The sequence below is a fragment of the Molothrus aeneus genome, chromosome 32 (assembly GCF_037042795.1).
Source record: "Molothrus aeneus isolate 106 chromosome 32, BPBGC_Maene_1.0, whole genome shotgun sequence".
In the NCBI taxonomy this organism is placed as follows: domain Eukaryota; kingdom Metazoa; phylum Chordata; class Aves; order Passeriformes; family Icteridae; genus Molothrus; species Molothrus aeneus.
Window position 1 is genome coordinate 620,082 of NC_089677.1, and position 23,658 is coordinate 643,739.

The 23,658-nt window shown below is 38.3% G+C and overlaps 1 protein-coding gene across 1 annotated transcript in view; it reads left to right on the top strand.

The window, feature by feature from the left end:
* ANO2 (anoctamin 2) overlaps positions 1–23,658 on the top strand; it is a 148,990-nt gene that overhangs the window by 72,517 nt on the left and 52,815 nt on the right. The window contains exon 14 of the mRNA XM_066568424.1: positions 2,356–2,439. Coding sequence (XP_066424521.1) covers positions 2,356–2,439 — 84 coding nt within the window. The remainder of the gene's footprint in view (positions 1–2,355; positions 2,440–23,658) is intronic.

A 23,658-nucleotide genomic window follows, 5' to 3' on the forward strand; every position in this document is an offset into this window, starting at 1 on the left:
CTTTATTTCACCTAGTTTTCATTCAAATCAGTTTTCAAAAGATGCTCTGACCTCTGGAGACTGCCTCTCATGTCTCAGAATACTTTGCTTAGCAGAAAGTAAGAGAAAAAAGGAAGAAAACAAATTCAGGTCTGCAGCATAGCATAGTTTATCTCAGTTTCTTACAGCCTCATTTATCTCCTTCCCCTGCTTTGATCAAGCTGTCTCCTCTCATGTAGCCACCCCTGCCAGATATCTTCATCCTTTCTTCATTTAAGTCTAAAGATGTTTGTCACATCCAACTTCTGAATCTTTATATAAGGAAGAATCATAGCAAATAATGCAAATCAACACAAGCCAGTAAAAATTTAAGAAGCATCAGGATAGAGGTGTTGACTGCAGCAACTTTAAACACCTATTGTTGTATCTTTCTCTGTCTTTTTCTCATCCTGCTTACCACCATTTTTGCTGCTGATCAGCTCATTTATTAATGTTAGAGTTAACCTGTGCCTTACTGTTTCTTGGAGTTCTGCATGTCGTTCAGAAGAGGGATCAGAGGGATGGAGAACCTCTCTTACAAGAAAAGGCTGGGAAGCATTGGATTTGTTCAGCCTGGAGAAGAGAAAGCTTTGAGGTGACCTCATTATGGCCTTCCAGTGCCTGAAGGGAGCCTCCAAAAAAGAGGGAGAGAGACTCCGCACAAGGGCCTGGAGTGACAGGACAAGGGGGAATATCTTCACACTGACAGAGAGCAGGTTTAGATTGGATATTGGGAAGAAATTGCTCCCTGTGAGGTTGGAGAGGCCCTGGTACAGGTTTCCCACAGCAGCTGTGGCTGCCCTATTCCTGGCAGTGTTCCAGGCTGGGCTGGATGGGGCTTGGAGCAGCCTTGTGTAGATACCCAGAAAAGAAGTGTCTACTGAGTGTGTCTCAAACACTGATACCAGGGTAGCCAACGGAGCCAACTGAGGATTTTTGGTTGACACAGGCAAGGGCTGTTGGTACCAGCATGCCAGGAGGAAGAACAAAATGTGACTGGTGAAGGGGGACATGTGGAGGTAGTGCAGCACTTTTCTGGGGCAAATATCCTGGTCAAGTCCACAGAGGCACAACTAAAAATGTGCAGGAATGAGGCCAAGAAGTGGGCATGGACCGTAGGGGGGATCAAGACCACCCAAGACCCCTGAAAGCTCCTTGTCCAGTTCCAGAAAGGTCTGAAAGGATGGAGGGCTCAAGATAACTTATTTGACTGGAAAGCAAGAAACTTACTTTCAGGGGAGAAACCCATCCCTAAAAGGGAAACACTCAGCACTCCTAGGTGGCACCCCTCAGGATCCTGGACACCTCATCACCCCATCAGGGATCAACACTGGAATTAGGGCTGCTCACCTCTTTCTCTCTCTCTTATTAATCTCCTTTTCTCTCTTCCCTTTCATCTCATTCTTTTATCCAAAGCCCAGTGCCATGTTCTTTTATAGTAGGTTAGGGATTACACACCAATTTCCATGCCAAGTGTGTAATTAATAATTAAATTTTTCTGATTGTTTGCAAGACCCTGTGACTTTTGCTATTCCTTACGACCAAAAACATTTACACATCACAGTGGAAGGTGTCCCTGCCCATGGCAAATGGGTTGGAATGAGATGTAAGGACCCTTTCAACTCCGACTATTCCAAGATTCAATTATTTAAATGATACTTTATCAAATACTTTTTGAATGCATTAGGAAAACCTCACTATCAAGATAAAAGAATATTTTGGAGGTGTTACTGTGTTTAGATTCTCACATGCAACAGAGAATAGTGAGGGTTGTGTCTGCTGTGGTGAAAATGTCATGTCAGTTCCATGCAGGCCCCCTTTTATTGCTCATGAGGATTTATTAATTTAAAATGGATTTTGTTCTCTTCATGACTATCAGATTAATTAAAAAATGTTAATAATCCATTATTTTGGTTGGGGCTGATATGCAAGGGTTCTTATTGTTGTAAAGAGGGATGCTATGACCACTGCTGTAGGAATAGTCTTTTTTTTTGTGGGAGATATCAATACAAATTCCAGCTCTGCATGGATTCAGAACTTGGTGGGAATGAGGACATGCATGATACTTTTCTCTTTTGTGACTGCTCACTTGAAAAGCCTGGTAAATTTTTGTCATCTCGTTTAATTTATGCTCTAATTTGGGAGAGGAAAATATATTTTGCAAGGGCACATTGAAAGGTTATTGATTAGGGAAGCTGGACCAGATCTGACAGCCTAGTCCAAAAGGTGTGTGGAGTTGAATCATCTTGATGGCTTTGTTTGTAAATGTGACCAAAAATTTTGGAGATTTTCTCTTAATCATAATAACATTTGTTTGTCTGTTTTTGTCTTTTTCAGGAGCATCCCAGGCCAGAGTATGAAGCCAAACTGCTGCAGAAAAAGCTGGAAAATAAAAACATTACAACAGAAAATTCAAACGAGGTGAGATGCAGCTTACTCTTTTCATTTATGTGGGATTTGTGTTTTGTTATGTTGTGATTCTATTTTTGTCTGTCTCTCAGAGGTTACAAAAGGCACTTTTTGGTGCTGTTCATTAGCCTTTTGAGTTGGTAGGTGGCCGTGTGCTGAAATGTAGGCCTGCAGTGCCATTCCAGGGCTTTGAGGTCATGTCTTTCAAAGTAAAGCAATTTGCATAGAAATGGGGTTGTCAGGTGGTTCAAGATCTAATCTGTGGAGTAGTGCCTGATTCCAAAGAGAATCACCATAGAATTCTTATGGCAATCCCTCATCCCTCAGAATGTCAGTACTTTCTGCACAATGGAGAAAGCAGCTTTTATTATGGTGATTTCATTTGCAAAGGTAACCTCGGTGACTTTAGTGCTGCTGCAGTTACACAGTTGTGAAGTTTTAATGGCATTTCCAGGACAAATAGAAAAATAGTTGGTAGATGATTTTCAGACTGAACAGGGTTCAGGATTTTTATGTCTATTTCAAACTTTTTTGAACAAGCCCTTTTTTATCAATCCATCTTGTAAATTGTTGACTGAGGTCTATTTTCTTCACATTCACAAATTCTGTAGTCTTGGTCCATTAGGCTTGGTTAACCTGGTTAACCATTGCTCTTTCCCTGCATTCCATGTGTGCCAGAAAAGTCAAAGCATTCCAATATCATGTTCAGCTTCCAGGGAGAAAAAAACCAGTTTAATATGATTACAGGTTGAGAATCAGTATCCAAAGTGGAGAATTTTCAAGTTTTTAGGTTTGGTCCAACAAATTTAGCTTGTGGAAGAACTACATTATCCCTTTCTTCTGCTGACCACTATTGTAAAGTGTTTCCAGGGAATCTTTCATTTCAGTGAGCCTGCCTGTTACCTGTTGTGACCAACCAAACGCCACAGAAAATCATGGAAACATTCTCAATAATTTTAGTGGTGGTTTTGATCTTGCCCAAGAAGCAGAGACTCACAGAGCACTGTGGGATCTTACACATTGTACAGCTCCTTTGGACTTTCAAGTGAGGAATCAAGTACTGTAAAAGTCCAATAAAATAGTTGCTCTTCAGCTTTTGTTTTTTTGGCTTAAAGTAAACGGGAACTGGAAACAAGTCAGCCATTGATGCTGTAGAATATTATGATTATCTTGCTTATTTGAGATACAGAAATAATTATAAATTAGATATTAATTTAAGGTAAAACAAAAAGAAACAGAAAAAAGACCCAACAAAAATCCCCCCAAACACCAACCAAATGAGAAAATCCCACACCAAAACCTAAAAAACAACCCAGTAAGAAATGTTAAGTAAATAGGTGGAAAACAAGGAACAATGTAAGATCCAGCACTACAAAACTAGGAAAAGCTCCTTTCAGACATCAAGAATGAAAAGTCTAACATGGTATATTTTTTGTCAAATTGCTTTCTGTGCCAATGTGGATGGAAAAAAATACTGAATTTCTGAATTAGTGTTCCCCAAATTACAGAAATATATTCCAATCAACTGAGCAGTTTTCCATCAGTGAACATTCTGGCTTACTAATTCTGTCCAGGAAACAGCACATTAGTCTGGGTTTGGAAGATGTGTTGCTCACGCCTTTGTACATCAGTGTCTTAGGAAATTGTGAGATCAATAGATGTTGATGTGAGAACTGCAGAAGAGGAAAAAACCTAAACATAACAGTTCCATTAAACAGTGCTAACTGTGGAAATGCACCATTACATTTTGCTTTGGAAGACTTTGAAAAATTAAACATTAAAAGTGGTATTTAAGACTGCAATAATTATTTAGCCTTATTTTTAGAGATTTCAACCTTTTCTTTTTGCAAGACCATTATCTCAGGAGCTTTTGTGTGGCAGGTTAATATTAAGACACATGTTTTTGTGAGGTCTCTGGCTCAGTATTTCTGTCTTACTGAGTGGATGCCAGGGTACAGAACTTTGTCATATTACTAGGGGAGATCTAGTGGCTGGACAGGCATCAAAGTAGAGATGTCTCTGTAGTTAAAGATTCAATCCTCTTAATTTCTTGGTTTTGTGTGAATACACAGATGTCTGTGAGGTTTCTATCTCTTCATGTTTTGGTTGACAGTCTAATGTCATGGCATAAGTCTCTGTGAAGTTTTCTCCTGAATATTTTTAGCGAACTATTGTAAATTAAAGGCATATCTTTTTTAGTGTGGCTGGTCAAAAACTGTAGTATTGAGTTAATATCAAAGGATTGGCTCTGGCACTGCTGCCTAAAATTTCTCATTACTTATCTAACATCAAGTCAGAAGTCTCCAGTTCAGCAGCTGTGGCTTGTTGGGATAGAAATGATGCCAAAGAGTGGCTATTGTGAGCATACTGGTCTAGAGTTTACTTAAAGGCATATATTTCTATAAAATTACTGGCTTGTTTCCAGTACGTTAATTCCTCTGTTCCAGTGAGGAAGTGACTGATTTTATGGCAAGAAGCAGCTTTTATGTACAAAGCTCTTTGTACAGTGCATTTTTTCCCTTGCCTTACTCCAACAAGGAGTTCCTGTGAAGCTAATTGGGTTATTTTTGCAATGGAGGGGACAGGGGTTTGGTTAGGGGCTGCTTTTGTGATTGCAGGAGAAAGGTCACACCACTTACATCCTCTCTTAAATGATAACTTGGGAATACATGTTCAGAGGAAACCAGCACACAGTTTTCCCTCTCTGCTGTTCAAGTCATTAACTTTAATGAGTGCAGAAGATGCCCAGCACCTGTCAGGCCCAGTAAACATATGAGTCACTCTACCCAGGCAGCAAATTCCAAATCAGCCTGATGAGCCTGGCAAGGCAAAGTATGACACATCTAATACTTGCCCAGTGGGGCTTGTGTTCTAGAATATTGCTCTCGTACAAAACACCACTTGGGTGTGTTTCTGCTACTGGAATAAGAAAAGAACAAAATTTCACCCTCCACCACTCTGTTCAGGCTGTTTTAATAAATATTTTATTGGTTATTTGGAGAGCGAGAAAGAAACTGTGAGGGCTCAGAGAGCTTCATAAAAGATTGATGAACAGTAACACTAACTTCTATTATTTCAGGAGAGAATTCATTTACAGCTAAAGGAGGTGAAGCATTTGTGTGAAATGCCTCAGGTTAAGTAGCAAATAGATAAATAGACAGTCTTTTGAATTATGACATTGATTTTAGAAAATTCTAAGGGACTGATTTGGGAAATCTGGAATGACCTGTCTTATAGTCAGTACTACTATTTAATTCTTTATGGTCACGTGCTATTTACAAGGACATGTAGTGACAGCATAATGGGGAATGAGTTCAAACTGACAGAGAACAAGTTTAGGTTAAATATTAGGATGAAGTTCTTCCCTGTGAGGGTGGTGATGCCCTGGCACAGGTTGCCCAGAGAAGTTGTGGCTGTCCCATCCCTGGAAGTGTTCCAGACCAGTTTGGATGGGGCTCTGAGCAACCTGGGCTAGTGGAAGGTGTCCCTGCCCATGGCAGGGGGTTGGAACTGACTGATCTTAAGGGTCCTCTCCAATTCAACCCATTCTATGATTCTCTGATATAAAGGCTTGCAATGTATAGCTCCTTTATTCATGTACATCAAAAGGCATTTTTGTTCTTGCAGCAGAGATGAAGGATTACACACACGTGTATGAATGCATGTATCTGATAATACATTCATGCAAACACAGCAGATGCAAGCTTTGTAATGAAGCAATTAATGGTATATTTTGTTTTTCTTAAATGAACTATAACACAGAAGATGTGGATAGAAATCTTTAATGAGTAGGGTTAAGTTACTGCATGTGCAGAATGTTAACTGAAAATGTGGTGGATATTTGCAGTCTTGTGAGAAGATGTTCTTCTCTCTCTGCAGTAGTGGAATCCTCAATGGAATTACACAGAGGTCAGGAAATGAAAATTGGTCTTGTGCCTGAAAACATGCAGATGGGGCTAGATCCAACTCTCACTGGAACTGATGGAAAGCCTTCCAGGCATTTTTGTGAGAGATGACCCTGATTCCTTTTCATTAAATGTCCAGCTGATCTGGCAAACATGATTCAACATAACGTGTGTGTATTTATATATATACACGTGTGTGTGTGTGTGTGTGTGTGTGTGTGTGTGTGTGTGTGTGTGTGTGTTCTTATCTTTCCTATTTGGCAGGAAAGTGAATAACTCATTCTATATATTTCTCAAGAAAAATTTTCTTTATAGGAAAATAAGGGCTTGTCTTTTGGCTTGTGTCCTGACTTGGAGCAAACCCTAGGAGTAATAGATTCTGGCATTCTGTCTTTCCTTTAATTCATTTTAAATATGATACTGGCAGAAACAATTATTCAAATAGTTAATTCAGCTGGTAATTGAAACAAAAAAGAAATATTTCTTTCTGAACCATCATTTCAGTTAACGACTGAGTTAAAGCAAGCTGATTTGGAGAGGAGGGTCTCTGGTGTAAAGGATGATGCAGATAAATATGAAGTAGAATTGTACATTGCTAATACTTTATATATCTATTTTTAAAATTTCAACATTGCAAAACATGAAATAAAAATTCTTGCTAGCAGTTGATTACCAATCTTCCATAAGCAAATCTCCCACAAGGACTAAAATCCCTTTCAGATACTGGAGCCCATTTCTTCATTAAGCAAGTCCTTGATAAGATTAGCTAAAGAAAAAAAAAATTTTCTTATTATTGTAAATATTAGCTGAAACTCTGTAGAAAAAACCAAGATAATTGGTCATAAATACCAGTTTGAACAATCAGAATTATAAAAGAACTTTAAATATACCCAGAGTTCTTTAATCCCTAGTATTTTAGCATTTATTGAACCATATTATTATTACCATAGTATTATTATTCGATAAGCCCATCCATTTGATACAGTTTTTCTTAAACTGGCTAGTGTCTTTCTGGCCTCTTTCATGTCTTTACTTTGAGAAATATCTTTCTAAACATATGGGATAGTAAGATGCGTATGTAATTAATTACTTTTTTTTCTTTTCCAGCTTATTTCTTGCATCATTAACTTTTGAAAATAAAAAATGACTGAATGAAAATAAAAGAATGGCTGAAGATGAATGAGGACACATATGATTCTAATCTTCCACAGAGATTTCTTCCTCTTTTTTATACTTGTACTTGTTATAATTCTGTTTTTTTTTAATGTTTATTTGACTTCTAGGCTATGGAAGTTTCATACCAGAGTATTCATAAGCAGAATTTATGTCTTCAAAGGAGTGCTGACATGGTCTTTCAATGTGTTATTTAGATGTGGGGGTTCTTTAATTTTAGAGTACATGGCATGTGTTCAAACCTTCTCAGTATTGCTGTCTTGGAATTTAGTTATTGTTGTATGGAGTAGTAGAAGAAATACAGCTAAAAATATCCCACTTGCTCCCTGTTCTTCAGAAAATCTACAGTGGGATTTCCTCTTTTGTATCAGACAGATGAACCCAATGTATGGCCACAGTGCTGTGCTCCTGTGTCTACAATTATATTCCAGCCAGACTTCAGTAGGAAATAGCTCTTCCTACACTCTCAATATGAAGTAACAAAATCCTTAAAAGTGTATTATAGTAGAATATTCCAAGTTGGGAAGGCTTTCAGGATTTTATGTAGTCCAAATAACTATTCCTGTCAAAAAGTGTGATCTCAAACTGTGTTACTCAGGATTTTACCCAGTCAGGTTATGGAAATCTCCAAGGATGGAGATGGTAACATCTTTCTTGACATGCCCTGACTGTCCTCATTGTGTGAAAACTTCTCATTATATACAGCCTGAATGTTTCTGCTTTGAGTTTAAGCCGATTGTCTCTTGTACTTCCAGCATTACCACTGTGAAGAGCCTGGCCCTGTCTTTTGATGAGCTCCTTAACTGTGCTGAGCAAGCCTTGTTCCTCAGTTTCTCTTCCTTGGACACATGCTCTGCCCTTGACTTCCATAAGTAGTGGAATTAATGTCTTCTACTGGAAGGCCCAAACCAATATTTTAGATACAGGCTAATGAGTGCTGAAAAGCTGAGGTAATCACTTCCCTGGACCCACTCATTGACACAGCCCATGTGCTGTTGGACTTTGCTGTCAGGGCACACTCCTGGCTCTTGTTCATATTGTTTTCTGCAGACACCAAAGGGTCTTTTCACTAGAGTCAGTTCTCCTCCAAGGAGTTTTCTTCTTCAAAGGCATTTGCTCTTGAAGTTCAGGAGGTTAGTAGAGACCTGTTCCTTCAGTCAGTCCAGTTCTCTCTGGATGGCAGCTGCATGCTTAAGAAAACTGACCATCTCTTGACCCAGCCCAGCCTAAAATCATCATCCAGGACCAAGCATTCCATCACCTTCTCCTGGTCCCTTCTGTAAAGCAGGGCGGTTCTAGGATGACCACAGCAGTACTCCAACTGTTACAGGTTTCCAGGCACACTTACTGACTAACACCCTCTGAGCAAACCATGGAACTCACTTTTGCTGAAGTCAAGGCAAATGGCAAGGACAAGTCTCCTCTTGCCCACAGGTCCAGTCATTTTCCTTACTGAAGGCAGCCAGGCTGGTGCAGGAAATGATTCACCCTTGGTAAATCCAGGAACGACTCTTCACAAATACTGACTTCTCGTGATGTGTTTAAGGTGGGTTTCTTCACTTTTCAAGAGACAAAAGTGAGACTTATTATGATTCCTTAATTATCATTATTTATTAATTCCTTAATTATTCTTTTGTCCTTTCTGTGAGGATGGATACAAGATTGTTCTTTCTCCTGTTTTCAAGGCCCTTCCCTCATCTTGGTGTCCTTAGGGAGATGACAGAGATCAACTTGCAATAACATCAGCTTGTTCATCTATCTTCCATTCTTTTTCTTCACAGTTATAAGTAAATGAAATCACTGCTTGTCTTTCCCAAAGGAGTAACTTTTTTTTTTTTTTTCCTAGACAGCTAAAATGTGTTTAAGTAGGAATACTGGATACTTTTTTATTCAACTGTTAGAGGCTGAACAGTGCAGATGAGAGCAAGAATTTTAAGAAAATACTGTTTTACTTGTGAGATTCTGCTAAAAAAATTATAAACAAAAATAGTGGTCTTTGTTGGAAGAGTGTTTTGAACCGAGAAACAAGAGGAGGCAAGACTACTGTTTATTGGTCTTATTTATGTAACTTATTAAGATTTTGGCTGAAGGAAGCATTCTCTCTTGGGTGATGCTATAGATTGCATTATTTAATCATAGAACTCTGACCCAAGCATGTGATTAAAGTTAAGCACAGGCTTCTGTGTCCTGGATACGGATACAATTAAATGCTTTTTCTGAATTGTGGCCTAAGCTTCTTATTGACAGCATTCAAGATGATGCAGATCTCTTTCCTATTAAACAGGATGGAAAGACTAATTTCTATGGGTTGCATTCATCAGTATTTGAAATTAAGGGGAGTTCTGCCTGAGTAAGTAATAACGTCCTTAAGTCTGCACCTACTGACCTTGCATTGTACCCTGTCAAAGACTATACTAACAGGTTGGAGTGCCACAGCAAATTTTCAGGCTGAAAAATAAATCTCTAGAAGTCTGCTGGGTTTTGATTTAATGCACTAGAAAAAACAGTAAGAAAAAAACTAGAGTATTCTCTATGTCCTAGGAGCTGGTGACAAACCCCTGTAACTTGGAGTATATTTTTTACCTTCTGTTGAGCACACTTAGAGGGTAAATTTCATACTATTTATCTCCTACAGAAGCCCAGATTTGGGACAAAATTTACAGAAATTGGCTGTAGAAACAACAGTCAGTTAAGTTAGTTGCCAAGAATTTTTTTATTTGATGCATACTGAAATCCTGTCTGCAATTTTAAAGAAATAAACTGCATTTACATTCAGTTCTTTTGGGCGTCCATCCCACGAAGATTGTAATTCCATAAACTCCAAGCTTAAAGAGCTAACTAACTCAGTTTGAGCTGCTCAGTTTTTGATTGAAAAACACTTGCCTGCTGATCTGCAGATTTTTGTGTTTCACTTGATTAAGGATACGATGGCATTGTTTTTAGAAGCCACTTCACACTGTGGTATTTCATGTAGTAAATAAACCTTGGCACCAAGGTGATCAGAGGGATGGAGCAGCTCTGCTGGGAGGAAAGGCTGGGAGAGTAGAAATTGTTCAGACTGGAGAAGAGAAGGTTTTGGGGTGACCTCATTGTGGCCTTCCAGTGCCTGAAGGGAGCCCACAGGAAAGATGGAGAAAGACTCTTGACAAGGGCCTGGCATGACACGACAATGGGGAATGGCTTCACACTGACAGAGAAGAAGGTTAGATTTGATATCAGGAAGAAATTCTTCCCTGTGAGGGTGCTGAGGCCCTGGCACAGGGTGCCCAGAGAAGCTGTGGCTGCCCCATCCCTGGCAGTGTTCCAGGCCGTGCTGGATGGGGCTCTGAGCAACCTGGGCTAGTGGACGGTGTCCCTGCCCATGGCAGAGGGTCAGAATTAGGTTGAGATTTAAGGTCCCTTCCAACTCAAACTATCCTGTAATTCTATGATTGTAATTTGCCCAGATACTTTGTGGAGTCTCCATTTCTAGAGATGAGTAAAGCCTGTCTGCACAGAGGCCTGAGAAACCTGCTCTCAGTGACCCTGCTCTAAGCAGGATAGAGAACTAAGATGGTCTCCAGAGGTCCCTTTCAATTCTAATTGTGCAATTCTGTGAAATGCAGGAAAGAAATGATTCATATAAGTGCAGACAAATTGGTTTGACCACAATAAGCATATTTTGAAAGAAAATATAATTTGAGCCTTACTAGAAGTACCTTAGCAATAGGACAAAATGTAACTTGGGTTTACTAACGGCAGATTAATAACCATGCCATCTAAAGTTGTGTGTTTGATTAATGATATAATGGATTCCCTATGGCAGGGAAATGTAGTGTACTTCAGTTAACCAACTGTGTATTCCACAGGGGGAATAGAATTTATTTAATAAGTTATTAATCAATATCTTTTACTGTGACTGACTAGAAAAGTGTGTGTAAGAATTTTCATTTCAAAGGAAAAGAGAAAAATCTGATTTTCAAGTAGCTGATTTGGTAATGCCACTACAGTGCCTTCTACCCACTGCTGTTCAGTGCCCATCCTTCTCTGCTGTCCTTGATGTCATAATTTTCCATCATCCACTTTTTTTCCAATTTTTTAAAAAGGTTTTACAGTGTTGGGAATATCTTCCTTGAAGAAATATAATATATAGAGTGTGGGAAACTTTGCAGGTGATATTCATTTTGTGCAGGTCTACAGCTGTAGAATGTAGATAAGTTCTGTTCTTGAAAAATTTTTGTTTCTCACTTATATTACTAAATATATCAAAATATAACAAAATATATTTGTTTCTTGGATATTACTCCCCAAGGGTTGTTCAGTTATGGAAACAAATGCATCATGGCTGGATTCTGCCATTTTGTTCTTCAGGATTTAGAAGGCTGCCATATTAAAAAGCAAAATTTCCACCTACTTTCATTTATTCCAATGTATAATTAGTCCCTTTTCCCTCTGAGTGCTAAACCAGAGAATAACCCAGACCTTAAGGACAATTTTTGCTAGTTAGGTTCTCCTCATGGAAAGGAAAATCTAGAGCAGGTTCAAAGAGACAAATACTGAATCAGAAAAAATGAAGTCAAGCAAAAATTTAACTAGCTTTTTAACAGTCTGAAGAAGAAAGAAAGCAGACAATTTCTTCCAGAATGGCTAAGATTGGATAGCAAAGTATACATCTAAAGCATAACTTAAAAGTTACGTTTGGATTATTTTTTAAGTGTGTTTTCCTAGTTTTGTGCTACATGATAAGAGAAGGTCTAAATGGGTTGACAGTGAAGCTGGAACGTTGTCAGCCTGATAAATGCTGAGTTAGAAGCAAGGTTGAAAACTAAGGACAGGAAACATATAATGAGAGAATAAAAACAATCACAGGCTTTTGAGAAAAGGATTAATTATGAACTGTTTACAGAACTTAGGAAACGTAAGGCCACAAGCATTACAGACTGAACTGTTCAAAGTCCATAGCTGTGTTAATGGTGAAGAGTGAAGAAAATTTACTGTGGCTGCTCCATCCCTGGAAGTGTTGAAGACCAGGATCAATGGGGCTCTGAGCAACCTGGTCTGGTAGAAGGTGTCCCTGCCCATGGCAGGAGGTGGGAACCAGATGGTCTTCAAGGTCCCTCCCAACCCTAAACATTCCATGATATAGGATCCTGCTATCACTCTCCTGAGTCTATTATGTCTGAGTTTTGGGCACTCGTTGCAGGAAAACAAAGGTGATGGGACGTGGTGTTTGAATGCATTTGATTTGCACGTTCAATTGTTGCCTGCAGTGCTAGTTGGACTGATGAGATGAGTCACTTCCATTTGGGTAAATATTTTGGTTTATGGAAGCAGCCTTTATGACATCTTGGAAGAAATCTGAGACAGAAAGACCTTAGGTGGTCAAATTGTTAGTGGTACACAGCTGTTCTAAATTATATTGGCTTCCAGGTATGCCCAAAAATATATGAGGCATGAGCAGCGATCTTCACATTCATACTTCCTAGATGTTCAGTGGAGCAATCAGGACTGGGAGAAGCTCCGGACTGTTGGCAAAGAGAATTATCATCCTTCATATGATACCTAATGGCAAGATCAGTTTGAATGGGAAATGAGTCAGTCAGCTGCATTCAGAAGGGCTTGGAAGGGAAAATTACCATATTAAGGTTGAGACACTGTTTTAAATCCCTGCATGGCTTAAGTGTGTTGGCAACAATTTTATTAGGAAGAGAAACCTGGAGTCACAACCAGATGACACTGTGCTGATGCTGGTGGAGAACAGGTATTCAGCACAGGTGGCTTAAGAGGTGGCATGTTTCTCCTGCAGTCTCAGAGGGTCCCTGTTTGGGCTGCTTTTAGGGACAGATGCTGCTCACTGATTCACAGGCCTGAGGTACAACACCAAATACAGTATCGGGAATGCAGACCTGGGGATAAATTGAATTAAATTCATTTTAATTTTATATATTGCTATGCTTTTTAAAGAACTTAAGCATACTTTCAAAAGGTGAACAAAGAACTGAGGCTTATGTATTCCTTCATAAGTACAGACAGGATCAAGAAAGACATAGTCTAATGCTTTTAAAAACAGAAAGGATACAGAAAAAATGTCATACCAGGCACCTATTGCACACTGGTTTCTTTGTCACAACATGACAATATTATATAAAGCTGATTAAGTGGGAAAATAATTGTGTCAACCACTTAATGTCTGTAGTAAATCAGTAGCTAGTAATACTCATTTTTATCTAAAATTATTCAAGTTGCAGCATTTTACATTTTTATTTAACTTAGCTTTATTTTTTGGATTGTTGCTATCATTCACCAGGTTAATTTTCTTTTGCTTACCTGCTAAGGCAGGTATGACTGGTTCTTTTGTGTCCCTCTTTCTCTGAGCCTCAAACAACAAACTTGTACACTGAGGTGTCTGTCTACAATTGACAATAAGAGAATTCTAATTGGCTATGTCAGCTGTAGGAAATCTTTTTAAAATCTTTTAAAGCAACAAGTTGATAAAGTCATATGAGTTGTTTCAACTAAAATTATATTGAATAGTGGGCTAAAGTTCCTTCAGGCTATAGCTGCGGTTTTTAATTTTAGTGACAATAATGATAAGTTAAGGAAAGTTATTTTCAAAACTAACAAATCTGATGTGATCGAGATCTAAATGCTGGAAAGACTTCAGTTTTCTTGAAGTTCTGCTTATAAAAAAACACTGAAAATGCTCATATTGAAGGATTTAATATAAATTAATGAATTAGATCACTGAGCTCATGTAGTGATAATTGCCTTTAAGGAGGATTTTACAAGCACTCAGAATACTAAAATGCAGTAGATTAAAAAAGATTGTTCAGGAAAGAAAACTATACCTTGGGAGAAAGAATGAGAGCAAGGGTAAATGATAAATGTTAAAAGTTCAGTTTGAACTAAATTTTGCAAAGGAACTTTTTTAAAAATGAAAAAAAAAGAACAAAAACCCAACCAAAGAATCCTAAAGAAACTGTAGATGCACAGACACAGAGAAGAAAAAAGGAATGGGGAAGAGTGGGCACTGTTCAGTAGTCCTGCTTTTAAAGGTAATCTAGTTATGATATTAAAATTAATCAAAACTGTAGGATGATACAGATTAGGCAGGATCTCTTGAAACCTTCCAGTCCACTCCCCTGACCAAAGCAAGGCCAACTTTGGGACAGTTTGCTTAAGGCCTTGTTCACTCACATTTTTATAGTTCCCAATGATGGAGATTCTCAGCCTTTCTGAGGAACATGCTGCAATGTTGGCCTGACCTTATTGTGAGGAGTTTCTGTGATCTCCGAAACCTGACTGGAATTTTCCCTGTTGCAACTTGTGTCTGTTGTTCTCAACTCATCACTCTGCACTTCCAAGAGGGTTCTGGGTCTGTCTTCCCTACACCCTCCTCCTAGACAGTTTTCTACAGCAATTGCATCTTCAGCCTCTTTTTTTAAGGCTGAATAAGTTCATTTCTTTAAGCCTTTCCTTCTAGGTAGAGCTATATCCCCATACCTAACCATCCTGATGACTTTTTGCTTATCTTGTTTCTAGATATAAATGTCTTTCTACTACTTTTAAAGGTCTTTAGATGCAGTCTCAGAAGAGGTCAACACAGTCCCCAAATCCAGGCTGTTGATGAATGTTTTCAACTGCATTTGTCTGAGTATCAGCTTTTGGAGGACAACAAGCTGTCATCCCAAGCAGGGATGTTGTGCTCTGAAATGTGCCATACTGTTTTCAACTGCATTTGTCTGAGTATCAGCTTTTGGAGGACAACAAGCTGTCATCCCAAGCAGGGATGTTGTGCTCTGAAATGTGCCATATACATGACAGAGATATGCTGGTAATGTTTAATGTATAGTTCTGTGGTTGACACAATTAAAAAGTCTTGCATTGAAAGGAGCAGTTGAAACAAAGACCAGCAAGAAAAGAAATAGTTGACTCTATAACAACACAAAATGCAAGATGACAAAGAAGCATAATATGTGTTTTTACTGTTTAGTATCATAGAGGAAAATTCAAACCAGGCAGAAATACATTTACCACTTGAGGGAAGTACTGTACCAGCAAATGTGATAAGAAAGATTCTACTTTTAGAAACTGTAGTATCACAATATCGCTATGGTTTTCACAACCTGACTAATAACATGATTGAAAGTTGCTCAAAAGTTCTTAAGCCAATTAGCATTATTTTTTTATTATTAAATTACCCTCAGCTTGTAGATTTAATTGCCCCATTTTCATTTCTAGGGCTTGTATTTCATACTGACAGACGGCAATGCATGCACTAAGTTTTATGTGGTGAGGAGGAAAGCGTTTTATAGGGAATGTAAAAAGCTCTTATGGAACAGAGAGGTATTCCTTAACTGGGTTGTATATCATCAGGGTTTTAATAAATTTGACTAAGTACCTGATTATGCAATTAGTTTTTCCAGAGCCCTTACTGAAATCAAAAGGAGAGCTAGAAATGGAAAGTTTGCAAGACTAAGTCCTGGCATGAGAGAACATTAGAGAAAGTTTTATCCTGGAAAGCAGACTCATAGCATCTTTATTTACCACAGCATTGAAAGTAGATAATTATAAAGAGTTTTCAACATCTCAAACCCATCATTATCCATATATTAGAAGTTACTTGCTTTGCCTAAATTATTTGATGGAAATTACTTTGTGGCCAAAGTCCACCAAAGTGGAGGGTTGTTAGTTTATTTCACCTGATTTAGAGACAGATTGTTAGAGATAGTAATTGTGCAGCTGGTAGAACCTTTGGAGGTTTTGATAAAAAGAAAAGATTATGACAAAGAATGTTAAAATATGAAGTTTTTCATAAGCTTTTGCATGTACATGATTTTGCCACCAGTACTAATCTTGCTAACTGGGGCCAGTCACAGCAATAAAATTAACGGGATATAGAAGGAATAAGATCTGTGAGTCATAAGGATTGTGTCAAGCCTTGAGAGCTTCGTGTAATTTACTGAGACAGTTTATTTTTGAAGAGGAAACTGGCACAATCAATATGCATTTGACTTCAAGTGTATTGATTCCAGATTTTCCTTTAAAAGTTAGTTAAGTAAGCTTTTTACTCAATAGCCTTCCTTTATTGTAGTGTTTATGAGAATGTGGAGCTTCTCAGAAGAAGGGTAGAAATAGTTCTCCTTATTAATATTGTATGTCTATATTTTAAAAGATTTTATGTGTAAAGTAAATTGGCAGTGAATTATCTTGAAGTGCCTAATTAGTTTTTTCTGTGCATGAACATTAATGAATGAGTTGGTGAGGATCATCTTCCATTTAGATCACAGTAGTGAGCACTAAAAGAAGACAAGCAATGTCTGAAATCACAAGCCTTGTTTTCCATTTTTGTTCTGAAATCTCCTTTAGGTGATCGTACACTTGGAAAGGTTAGGCAGCATTAATACAAGGGTTTGTAGCATTGATGTTTTCTTACTGAATTGCTGCATGTTCCAGGCTTTAAAACAATATCAGGGCCTCAGAAATTTAAAGCAGTCTTGATTTATACTGCATTCTAAGTCTGACTGTTTAAACCTTCATTTAGTATTCACTAAAGCTGAATATACAGCTTTGCAGGATAGAAAAATATTACTAATGGGTGTTTATTATTTTCTGAAAAATCCAATGTATCTTTGTACCTCAATGCAGAATAACTGCCATATCTTTGTGAGTTCCTAGGAATCTGACTTGCACATTTGTATGCTGCACAAGTCTATTTTGTCTCACAATAACCACACAAGTGAAAATTTTCTTCTTAACTGCTCTTCCAGTACCTGAAGTGTACCCACAAGAATGACAGAGAGAGAATATTCACAAGGGCCTGGAGTGACATGAAAACAGGTAATGGCTTCACTCTGACAGAGAGCAACTTTAGACTGGATATTGGGAAGAAATTCTTTACTGTGAGGGTGGTGAGGTACTGAAATAGGTTGCCCAGAGAAGTTGAGGCATGTGTAGGTTGCAGCTGGGGCTGCTGTATTTGAAGTCTTCTCAGATATGCCTATCTTTTAAAAGACCCCTTTATTTTTTCTATGTACCCTGCTGGCTTCCATTATCAATATGAATGATACCTGGGGGATTTAAGCAGTGCTGATCTTCCCCTTGTTATTGGAGGCAGAGGAGAAGGACTGATGTCCTTCTACCTACACATAATTCTTTTTAGGGCTGAAGAAACTTGTTCATCTTGTTGAGTCTGAAGCTCCGCATGAGCTGGTAAATTGTGATGGTGACCTGCAAGAATTGCTCTATGACTGTGCTGCTAAGATTTGGCCAGCACACTCCTCCTTAGTCAGATTTTCTTTAGGAAGAGGTAATTATTTTCTGGATTACTCTGCAGCCAGTAATGATTGGTAAATAGAGATAAATATCTTTTTCCTGTATGTAACTGTAGGGAAATCTTGTGCAGCACAAGTGATCAGTTGCTACTTTTGGGAAGGTGATAAGACCCTTATAAAATTTTGTAAAGAACTGTTATCATGTTGTGGGCTGGAAGAGAAGCGCAAACTTGTGGACAAATTTGGGGTGTTGGGACTGAAAAGGCAGGTATCTGTAGGATATAGCATAATCAAGTGCTGCTTGATTATGGGGAACTGTAGAAGTGCTCCCATGCTCTGCATGAGGAATAAAGACAGGAATTCCATTCAGCAACACCACTGGAGAGCCTTTGCTTGGTAGATTTGTACCCTTTCATATGTTCCTGTCTGCTTGGAGAGATATCTGATAATACATTTTTGGATATGTTTATAATTTAAATAGAGACTTGAGGAGGTTATAGCCAAGGGAATCATTAAACTTAGTATGAGAAGTGGAGATTTATGTAATAACTGTAGCAGAAGCAAGGACAAGAAGAATTTGGCTTAGAGGTAGAGGTGATGAAAAGAAGATTGAAAGACAAAGTATAAATGAGCCAAAACATGACAAATCTGTAGTCAAGTGCAACTTCAAGATGTTGTTTTCAGAAACAACAATGTGCTTTCATACAACTCTCATTTCCTGGTGTTGTTGTGAATTTAACATCAGAAAAAATACGATGTAAATAGGAGGAATTTCACTCATGACTTAATCTGTCTCTTGCTTTCTGTAACTAAGAAGTTTTCATTTAATATTGGGGGAAACCCTTCCTTTAATCTCCTTTAAGTCTAGATGATTTCAGTGTGAACTGAGCCTCAGGTGAAAAGCATTCAAGACTGTTTTGGAGAACCTCATGCCTGGTAGTAAACTTATTTATTTTAGAAGGAATACAGAGAAATCCTGTTTTTAGCTACTAATTTATTTCCCTGAGGTTGAGACCATTCCTGCTGTTGTATCAGACCTACATGTGCTGGTCTGAATGTTGATGCTGCCTCCAGATCACTGCTTCTGGCAAATGGAGTTTGTATTTTACACATACTCCAACACGTACTTAATACATTTCTGCTTAAGCATTTTGTCCTTTGCCTCACTCTGTTTGTCAAAACCATGATAACTTCACCACAGAGCTCTGTGCTGAACATAAACTCCATTAGGAATGAAGGTTGGAATTATGTGAGGAATATACTGGCTTTACTGAACTTACTCCTATCACCATAGACAGCATAAGTGCACACAATTTGGAATTTTCCCAATATTTCTAATGGTCCCAACCTGTTCCTGATTTATGTGAGCCACCACTTCTGAACAAGACCTTGATCTCCACAGTGTAAATCTGGAGTAATTCACAAGGTCTAACTGAGGCTGAACAAAGCCAAGTGTTGGGTCCTGCCCTTGGGTCACTACGACCCCCTGCAGCAGTTTTCTCTATAAAAACTCTAAACAAAATTTAAAACCCAGTCCAGTGATTCTGGATTTAAAATTTAAAACCCAATGATTCTGAATTTCCAGGTTTTTTTATGCATGATAGGGAAGACTTTAAATTTTGATCCCTCGCTAGCAGAACATTATAATATCTTGTATTAAACATTTTTGTTTGTTTGCTAATTAAACTGCTACTGCCCATATTAATCCTTTCACTGATAAAAGTCCAGTCAAGCAAGTCTTGCAGTCATCAGTCCAAAGCTCCACAAAAGATGTTCCTGGTCCACATGGTGTATTTTAATGATGCATTTTATATTTGTGTCCAACTAGCAGGCATTTTCCAGATAGAGAGACATCAGTAATTCTCTATTCAGGGACAAGACTCTTATGCATAATCCTGGAAAGTTAGAAAATGACTTCGCTTTAATAATTGTTCCTAAATGCATTAAATTAAGGTAGAATGAGAGGTCTACAAAATTGAAATATTTGATTTGAATGTGTACTAATGTATCCTTTAGTGTGTTTTTCTAGCTAATTTCTGTACTTGCTTTGTATGTGGGTTGTTCTTTTCTGGTGTTCTTATAAAGTGAGCAAATATGTTTGTTTACTGGTACTTATACTGAGAACTGTGGTCTCACTATTTGATTCTGTGGTAACCCCTTGTGGTTTTTTGTACCAGGACCTGTTTCTTAGTAAATGTGGCCTTTGATCTCTTCAGTCACAATAACTGCAGGCAATACATACTTCAACAGATATTAGCATATGCCAACATTTCCAGAATATATTGAATCAGTGTCACAAAATATAATCAATGACTGACAGGTTTTTCTTATATTCATCAACAGTTATCTATTATGAAATTGTGTCCTTCACTTCATTGGAAGGGAGGATCCAGTGTTTTATGAGGAACTTCTGCTGATCTTATGTGCATAGGAAAGTTTCACATTTCTGCTGTTTTTCTCCTGCTAATTACTTTATGTGAATGCAGCAACAGATGGGATACTTAGATCTCCATAGGGCACCTGGACCTAGATCTGAACTCTGGGAGCAGATTACTATTAAGCAGCTCCTTGCAGTGACTGTTGCACTGAGATGTTTCTATTTTAGGTAACTGTTTTGATGGACCATGCCTGTTATCCTAGAGGGTCTCCCCCTGCCTTTTTCCACATGGCAACATTCTTGGGAGAGAATCATTGTTTCTTTCTCCTGATTTATACCAGTGGAATAGAGATACAAGGGTCAGAGTGAGGTTTTGCCTTTACAAGGAAATCGAGAAACACCATATCACTGTCAGCATAAAAATATACATACTTGAGTTATAGAGATTTATTTTTTCCAAGCAGGATAAACCATTTTTAAACAAAGGCCAAGAATGTTCTTCCATTCTAGTTACAATTACATATTTTAACTTTCACTACTGCTTTCAAACACTCAAGGAGAAACACAGACCTACTCTAACTACATATTCAGCAGCATTCAGCTGCAGTTTCAGCTCTTAGCCAAACCAAATTTATGATAAGTCGGAATAACTGAAATTTCTTCCCAAGCCCTGATGCCTTTGAAATTAATAAATCAGATATTTTGGCATGATAATGCCACAAAAAAGCCCCAAATAATTTTCTATTCCCTTTTGCTATATATCAACAAAAAAAAAAATGTAAACCAAGAGGTGCTTTCTTTATAATTATTGGTTCCTGCAGTAACAAAGATAAGGATTTTGAAAGCAGCTTTTGGCAAAATGGAAGAAAAATATGAAAAACAGAATGGATGGCCCAGGTTTTTTTCAGTCTGAAAAAAATGTTAGAAAATAATTTGAATTTCTTGTGTGCTACTTCCTTTTATGAAAGTAGAAAGGGTGAACATATATAGAAAAAATTCAGGTGTATTTCGAAGCATGGTATTGACTTTTGGCCTACATTTGGAAAAGTGTCAGAGGTCTTTTCCCACTGTGCATAATTCAGGGGAGTATGTGGTTATGGGAGTATTGAACTTCAAGTCTAAGGAGCTGAAGTTCCATTGGTCAGTGAGCTAACTTCTGCTTTGCCCAAGTTTGTGAGTGCAGGCTGACAGAAAGAAACAGGAATGAAAGTTTTCCTGCTCTGCAACACTGATTTGAGGTCACCTGTACCATTCCTGTGACCCACACACTGTTAAAGGTGGTGTGCTGGAATGGGCTGCTGGGTCAGCACCAACACTCCAATACTAGACCCAAATCAAATTCTAAACTTTCTATGAACATTCAATGTCTTCAAAATCCACCAGTAAATTCCCAGTTTTATGACCTTTGAAGTTTTATTACATACCTCAGAATATCTAATACTTTAAAAAAAACCTGTTTCTTGAAGTTGTGTGAATAAATAAGAAGCATTGTGTTATTTTGTTAAATTGCTGCTTTTAATAACACAGAATCATAGAATGACCTGCGCTGGAAGGTACCTTAAAGGTCAGCCAGTTCCAACCCTCCTGACAAGGGCAGGGATACTTTGCACCAGACCAGGTTGCTCAGAGTCCCATCCAGCCTGGCCTTGGACACTTCCAGGGATGGGGCAGCTGCATCTTCTCTGGGCAGGGAGCTTGGACTGGATGATCTCCAGCAGTCCACTCCAACCCTAAGGATGTTGTGGGTCTGTGATCTCAAAGACGGCTGCCTGGCACTTGCTTCATTCTACTTATATTTCTTTGTCATGCTCATATTTTTATGAGGCCACACACCTCTTATCCTTGTCTATTCCTTCTCAGCTTTTCCTCAGGATGTGATATTGCTGTGGGGACTGTGCCTGAGGACTCTGTGTTTCTTTGCCTAAAGCAAACACTTCTGTGTTGGTGTTACCCAGCCCAAGGCTGTGGCTTGTGCCCTAGAGCTCAGCTTTTACACAGTTCTGCATGGAAGAAGCAGAAACAAATGTAGTACAGTTGAGAAGTGGAACAATTAGGCAGATTGATGTGCAACTAACTGATACTGTAAAAATTATTATTACTATTAAAATTAACATTTTGCTGACTCTACACCTTTCCTATATCAAGCACTAGACATGGGGTACATTTCTTTATTAATACAAGTGTTATCAAACTATGAAGCATGGCCTAAAGCTTTGCTTCAGCTGAGATATGACTTCATAGTTCACAGCACTCTTTTCTAAAGGTCAGGAAATGGATCAATTATTGTGATGCTTATGAGCTCTGCAGCAGAGGTTCTTCAGAGGGCTAATTGTTACTTTAGGCTGCAGATTTTGCAAACTATGAAAACATAAAAAAAAAAATTAAGGCCCTGCTTTTGGATGGGTAGTATTATTCCATGGCTATCTGTCCATATAGCAGTGAACCTCCAGTGGGGGGGAACCCAACAGGAGTTCAAATCTCACAGGCAGAAGCAGAACAGGCTTGCATACCAAGGATGCAAGAAACTGAAAGTACTAGGCAGAGGATTTGCTATGTCTTTGTGTTTTTCTGGATTGCAACATGTGGAGAGAAATATGACAGCAACACAATGGAGTTTTCTGCCAATTCGCTTATGGAATAGTGTGGTGTATCCCTGCAGGTAAAACATTGGTCCCAATGGACCTATTTTGAGCTGAAACTGAAAATAACTTTATCTTAGGTGTGCTACTGAATGTTCAGGACTCTCTTAGCTCAATTAGAGCTTGCATTAACAGCTTGAGTGTGAAATTATTAAATTATGCATGAAGCAGTGACAAATTTAAAACAATTGGAGTTAAACACAGGAGTTCTCCCAAACCAGGGCTGTAGCTTGGAATTTAACTGTAATGACAGGCCACATCCCTGGAACTGTCCAAGGCCAGGCTGGTTGGGGCTCTGAGCAACCTGGTATAGTGCAAAGTGTCCCTGCCTATAGCAGGGGATTGAAACTGGCTGATCTTTAAGGTCTCTTCCAACCCAAGGAACCATTCTATGATTCCACAGCTCTTCTATTCAAAAGGATAATGAATTTCAGCCACCGTGGGGCCTTTGCAGTAATATTTTAATTATAATATAGAATTTTGAGTCCACAGAACTTAAAGATCATCTTTGTCACTTTTGATCAGGATGTTTCCTCTCACTGTAATTACAAGCATATGACAAAATGTTTCTTCTTAATATAGTTATGATAGAACCATCATTATTAGTATTTTATTACTACTGCATGCATTAGACTTTTGCTGTTTTTGTCCTAAGCTTCCCTATACAAATATGGACAATACATTGTGGTGCTGCAGAGATTAATTTTCTATTCTGATAAAACTTTAAAAAAATTTTGATGAAATCTATCTCTATTTACAAATGCTAAATTCTTCTCAGTATTTTGCCCCCATACATTCAAACTCTCCCCCACTAACATACTGTTTGCTGCAGCTATTTTTTTTAGTAAAACATGTTTTGATTTTAATAAAATATCTAAGTTCAA